Raw genomic sequence first — 6594 nt, forward strand, 5'->3', positions numbered from 1 at the left:
TATATATATATATATAAGCAAAATTTTATCTAAAGCTTGCATTGATCATTGGTGCGTAAGTGTGGGGAATTAGGGACTGACACTCAAACTTATTCAGATAATGTTAACAGTCGGGGGACGCAGTGATCTTCACTGCCAGTCATCTCTTGAGGAAATGGCTGATATCTCCTCTTTATTTTGTGAGCAGTAAAAGAAAAAGAAGACCTTCACCCAGACGTGGAGTCGCAGGGCATGAATGACGACACATTCTGTGAATACAGGTAAGTGTCACCCTCAGAGCGCCGTTTCATCACCTCGCTGCAATTCACGCGTAATTGCCAACGAATTTCTCCTGTATTAGCGGTCTTATCCATCTTCTCCTCTCAGTAATGTTTTGTTTTGCGCTTTTCCTCTCACTGAAAAGACACCCCAGCACGCGTGAGGTTACCATGGAGCCTCACACTTCTTCAGCTGAAGAAATTTGATGGACTGAGTAACTGGAAAGTATGTGATAAACAGCAGTAAGCTGTTTACACGTCAATGTTGTCAGAGTAGTAGCATCCCTTCATAGGAGGTTGTGATCATAGATACGGTGTTGTGTTGGTGTGTTGTGACAGATTGCATCATAAAGGGAGCCACGGCACCGTTCACAAGTTGCCATTTTCTGTCCGGATGGAGTCAAATGCGAGCTGCCCGGCACACAGCAGGACACTAAAACCAATCAGTGTAATTGAAAGCAGTTCATCTCCAGGGCAGTAATATCGGGGCACGTTTCATTAATCCTTTAGTGGTCCAATTCATAACAGTCTAACGCAGTATGAGTCCCAGTGTAATTCTCCAATCAGTGGGATCTGCACAGCACAACAAATGCTGATATGATGAAGTCAAAAGTGGCTCAGTGTGACAGCATTTAGACTTTGTCATGTTCGCTTCAGGAGCTAGGTGGCCCGGCTTTTCACTGATTGGCTGCGTTTACTTAACTAGTCCAAAGAATAAACTAGAAATGTGCTAGTTTACTTTCTTGCAGGTACTTAGATGAGAAGATTAATACAACAGTTTGGAGTGAAAAATAAAGAAACTGTTAGCTTAGCACACAGTTTGAGTCAAAGCTGAAGCTGGTACTGCTCAGCTAAATTAAGTGCTAGTTAACCTTCAACCTCACAGTGACCACAAGACTACAGAAAGGCACTGGCCTCAGGCAGGAAATAATGAGGTCAGTAACCACAATATATAATCTCAGATGTGGGTGAGTGTTGATAATGAGATATTAATTTATTTCATTATGGAAAGATTGGTGCCGAACAGCAGTTTAAATGGAACGGGTACAAATGATTTAAAAAAAAATAATTAAAAAATAACCCAACAAAACAAAACTCTATGAGTGAAGGAAACAAGGACACGAATGACACAGGTACAAACATTTGGTGGTTTGTGATTATTAATTTGTGATTTATGATAAATTCATTTTTAGAGTGCAGTGTGGCCCAGTGCGCTGGTTTAGCACAGAAGCGGTGAGAATCTTACAGATAAACAGTAACACGTCCGTATCATCTTTGATTACCCAACGTTTTCATGGAAGATGCAATGATGAAGACTATAAATAATAAAGGATAAAGAGGGACTCAAGTTGAGCATGTCTATAAGCAACGCTCCTGTAAAAGCATGTATTGGCAATGCCTGTTATGTGGACAGTTATTTTGGAGGTCCATCTAAATAAATGGAGAAAGAGCCCAAACTTGATTGATGAAGTAAACCTAACCTGGATCTGTTCAATGATAAAAAAACAAACTTGGATGATAAAGATTAAATCTCCCTGGCACCACTGAACTGTACTTCAGCTGAGCGTATGCAACAGTGCAGCAGCATGACTCTAATGTTTCCCAGTTTGGCTGGTGATTGGCTCTTTGATGGCAGAGGCATTTTAGAATACTCCCATTGATTTCTACTCAAGTCACTGAGTGCCAAGTCTGCTCTCTGCTGTAAATCACGTCACTGTAATCTAGGACAGACAGAAAATGGCCCCAACCAAAGTTTCAAGTGTTTAATAAGGTGGCTGCTATTCACTTTACTGAGCTAAAAGTCATCAGTTTTTGTCTCGACATCTATATTTATCGAGCATATCTATCATTTTCTGCTCTCAGAAACTATTCACATCCTCTGCTAAATCTAATGCTCTGTCTTGTCCCAAAAATGTAATGGCTTCTTCATTTGGCCAATCACGTTTCATGAAGTTTGGTTAAGGAGTTGCTTCCATAATCTCCTTAGAATCAGCCTATGGTTGAATTCACGAAAAGCTAGCTGGTCCACCGTGCTCCTGTAGTTAATGTCAAAAGCTCTGTCAGCAGAATTCCCATGACAATATTACACAGTACATCCTTTGTAATCGTTTCACTGTTGTCTTGCATTACAAGACCACAGCATGTGTGTAGCCTCACCAGCACCAGTTTAATGCACCTCCTAATATCTCATTTGCTCTCCAGTTGGCACTTGATCAAATGAGGCGCGTATGCTCATGTTTTAATTTTGTTTCAACACGTGCATCTTTGTGATTATAAACCATTGGTCAACCAGAGGTAAAGGATAATGTCAATCACAGAGGCTCACTGTAGAGGCAGCAGCCCCGTCCTCTCCAACAAGCTACAGAGTGAAGCCATGGGTGAAATGAGGTGCTTCTAAATCCACTGTGCTTCTCTCGCAGCGACAACGACGAGAAGCCACTGAAGGGCAGCCAACACTCGCTGAGCAGGGAGATCAAAGCGGTGGAAAGCGGGGACAGCCTGGTGGACTACGGCGATGAGGACGCGCAGTTCAACGAAGACGGCTCCTTTATCGGCGAGTACGCCGGGCGGAAGGAGAAGAGGGCGTCCGCTGAGATCAAAGCCACCATTCAGACCCCGGCATGAGGAGCAGAACGGGCCATCCAGTTTCCACGAAAGCTGTCGGAACAAAAAAAGAAAAACAGGAAACAGACATTATTCATGCGGAGCGCAAGTTCTGTGTCAAACGTAATGTGTCGTTGCCAAGTGCACACTGCCATTCTCATTTTATACAGCTCTGTTTTGTTAAGTTGCGACAGAATGACCATTACTAAATACGGTGTATATATAGTGTATATTGTATGTGTGGAGTGTCTTTTTTTATAATTATTATTACTCAAAATTTTAGAGGGCTTTGTTTTTATTTCCTTTCCTTCAGCTGCAGTACTCTTTGTACTCCCCTCTCCGCTGTGCATCGTTATATGCAGCTTCGCCTCTGGTGTCACCTTGTAGCAGGCCACAGACAAAGTGGGGATATCAAGTTGATATTTTTTCAATTGGAACGTATATTACTGACCTTTTATATTTGAAATGGATTCATTGAATATGATGTAAGATGTGTATAAAGGTTTGCTTATTAACTTATTTTTTTCCAGTGGTTTTATACCTGACAGAATAATAAGACAGTTCACATATCATTGCATATTATAAAGACCACTTCCTGCTCCTGAATCTCCTTGTGATGTTAGGATATATTATTTAGTTGTACTTTGTTTAGAAACATTTGAGCTGTTAGTTTAAATCACACATTTACTGTAACAGCCAAGCGGTGCTTCAGCAGATTTGGGGTAAAAAGTTTCAGAAATGTAATCTATTACAGGTTGATATCATTAAATAACTATACGCATAACCCAGTCTTGATTAAATTGGATTTAACCACCAGTGTGTTGAGTTTTACAAACCAAGAATGAGCAGATCAATACAATTTATTGTCAGTTTGTTAAAAATAAAGCTGAGATAGGGGAAAGAAGTAGCCCTAGCATACAAAGAAAAACTTAGGAATGCAATATGGTACAAACATGAAGGATGTGTTGATCTTTTCATTAGTGAGGGCCTGTTCCTTTTTACATTGCTACTTTATTAAATTAGTAATACAATGTCAATTATTTTTTAGAGATGATGAAAAAATATCAACAAAAGCTAAGGTTTTTTATTTTATTTTTTTTATTTGTATCCTGCAAATGGAAGCTGTGGCATCGCTATGTCACTGTCAGAAGTACCTGCAATGGATTACAGGCTTCTTTTTGTCAATCAGATTACTCAGTCTGGTTTTAATATTTGCCATCCACCTGCACCGGTAATTCAGTGTGCTATAGTGAAGTGTTATATTGGTTTTGTTAAGCCCTACTTTGAGTATGCTGCCACTCCAAAACAGAATCACTTCTGTTGTTCATTAACATTAGCAACCTGATCGGGAAAACTGCAGTGTTTTGTAAAAGTTCACTCATTGCATTGCATGTTATAAATGTTAATTGGTGTTTTTCAATGTTATTAAATTGCTTTACTTTCCTACATCTGGGTAATAGTCTGACTGTCTGTCTGGTCGCAGCCATCACTGGCAGGAGATTATTAATGTTTTCGCTACCCGCGGTACTATTTGTAGGTCCCTGCAGACGAATTCCTGACTGAAGTCTCTGCCTTTACCTCCAGCCATCAGTAAAATATGAGCTGAGAGAAAGAACTACCTTGTGAAATGTCCTCATTCAATCTGAATAAAGTAAAAGATGTCTGACAAATTGTTCCCATTTGTAGCATGACTTTAACAAATACCACACCAGGGTCAAGTCTCTGTCTGAGTCGACCATCTTGTTAGATTACTTCGGCTGTAGGAGAGAATCTCGAGAAATCAAAGCAGTGGGCTCAGCCAGGCACTGGATCAAGAAGCGGGAGCTGTAATCATGTCTGATGGTTGATAGCAGGGAGTGGAGAGTGTCAGTGTGAGGACTCTCACTGTGTGGCTCGCATCTGCCTCAAATACTCTGTCATCACTCAGCCAGGTTTGCTTTAACTGCGGCGCTGAGCGGCTGCGGTTTTCACACGTGCAACCTTCAGGTGTTGGTAATGGACCCTTTGGTAGCCATCCCGAAGGTCCTCGACTCTGGAAACAATATGAACAGCTGGATGTGTCTGTACACACGCAATCAATGTTGGGTGAGCTATTTACAGAGCTTAATTGTGCAACAGAAGAACACTGCTCTCTGGAGAGAAAGGCGAATTCAGTGCAGTTCCATTATAGTTATATGGCACCAATTTACAACAACAACCACCTCCAGGGGGCTTTATATTCTAAGGTAACTTGCACAAGCTACAATATTAGAATGAAACCCCAACAATCATGCAACCCTCCAATGGTTGGTTGGTTCTTGGCAACAGTGGGAAAGAAAAACTCCCTCTTAACATAGAGAAACCTCCAGCAGAACCAGTCTGCCACAACAGGTTGCAGCATAACTATGGGATGTTTCAGGATTGCCTGATCCAACTATAAGCTTAATCTAAAAGTAAAATTTGAGTCTAGAGAGGGTTTCTATCTCCTGAATCCAGCATCTCAGCCACACAGCTATTACGACAGGTTCCATACCAGACCTCCCAGTCCACTTTTGAAAACTAAGTTTGCAGTCTGAGAGCAAAACTCTCTGTTTGGATAATTAAGTACTTCAAGATATGACACGCCCGTATTATTTAAGATTTTGCATGTGAGAAGGCAGATTTTAAATGTAGCTCTGGATTTAACAAGGAGACAAAGCAATGCTAAATCTGGTCTCTTTTTGCACGCCAGTTAATGCTCTAGCTGCACCATTTTGGATGAAATGAAAGCTTTTCAAAGAGCTTTGAGAACAACCTCTTAATTATGAATCGATGGAGCTCCTAGTGAGGTGGCGATTAGAGGAGGTGGGTTGCATGAGTGAGAGTCTAAAAAGGAGAATGCAGAGTGGAGTGGAGGCTGATTGGCTCAAAGAAGGCAGGCAAGAAGATGATTGGACTAAAGTAAAGATGTCTGTATTGACATTGACAGCATGGGAAAGTGGTGGTGATGTGATGATTAACCTAGCAGGCACATGAGTGATTCCTTATTAAACTAACACATAAGCTTTATTACAATAGTCCAGGCTATAAGTAATAAATACAGGAAGTAGTTTTTCAGCATCAGTCTAAGACCAGATGTTTCTAATTTTAGTGATATTGGCACAAATGAACGAAGGCATTTCTGCATGGTTCCACAGATTAATAAGGGTGTTTGTCATCTGCATAGCAATGATCATGTATGCAGTGTTTTCAATTGATATATTGAAAAGACTGCCTAAGGGAAGCATGTACAATGTAAAGAGTAATGGAGCCAGCACAGAACCATGTGGAACTCCGTGACTAACGTTTGCGTTACTGAATTATTTCTTGTAGTTATTAGAAATTTGCATTGCAACATAACCTGAGATGCTTGCACATAATTGCTAGGCAACAGTATATGCGCACATACCAGCACAAATATGGTCAACTTTATTTTTGTACTATTTATACTGTGTGGGAAACTGTAATTTTACATTACAATTTGTAGACACTTCTCACTTTCACCTGATTGGTCTGAATAAGTCTGCTCCGCCGTGTCCATGTGTGCTACAAGTGCTGATGATATCAGTTAGGAATTTGTTTTCCATTGCATGAGGAAATGGACATGTGCTAGGAGAGCATGTGAAAAATGTCAATTTCATCAGTCTCACAATCACTGCATGATAGATAGCAGACACCTATTTTTAAATGTTAGTAGTGCATTTGCATGATGATATCTCTGCCCCAGCCCCGTACA

At 40.7% G+C, this 6594-nt stretch overlaps 1 protein-coding gene across 6 annotated transcripts in view; it reads left to right on the forward strand.

The window, feature by feature from the left end:
- The window catches only part of chl1b (cell adhesion molecule L1-like b), a 72251-nt gene extending 67944 nt beyond the window's left edge, over positions 1-4307 (forward strand). For all 6 annotated transcript variants that reach the window (XM_005726624.2, XM_013909239.1, XM_013909238.1 and 3 more), the window contains 2 exons: positions 188-260; positions 2678-4307. In XM_005726624.2, coding sequence (XP_005726681.1) covers positions 188-260; positions 2678-2882 — 278 coding nt within the window. In that variant the 3' untranslated portion in view covers positions 2883-4307. The remainder of the gene's footprint in view (positions 1-187; positions 261-2677) is intronic.
- Positions 4308-6594: the final 2287 nt, after the last annotated feature.

This window comes from Pundamilia nyererei, unplaced genomic scaffold (genome assembly GCF_000239375.1).
Source record: "Pundamilia nyererei isolate P.nyererei 1_Seehausen unplaced genomic scaffold, PunNye1.0 scaffold00021, whole genome shotgun sequence".
NCBI lineage: Eukaryota > Metazoa > Chordata > Actinopteri > Cichliformes > Cichlidae > Pundamilia > Pundamilia nyererei.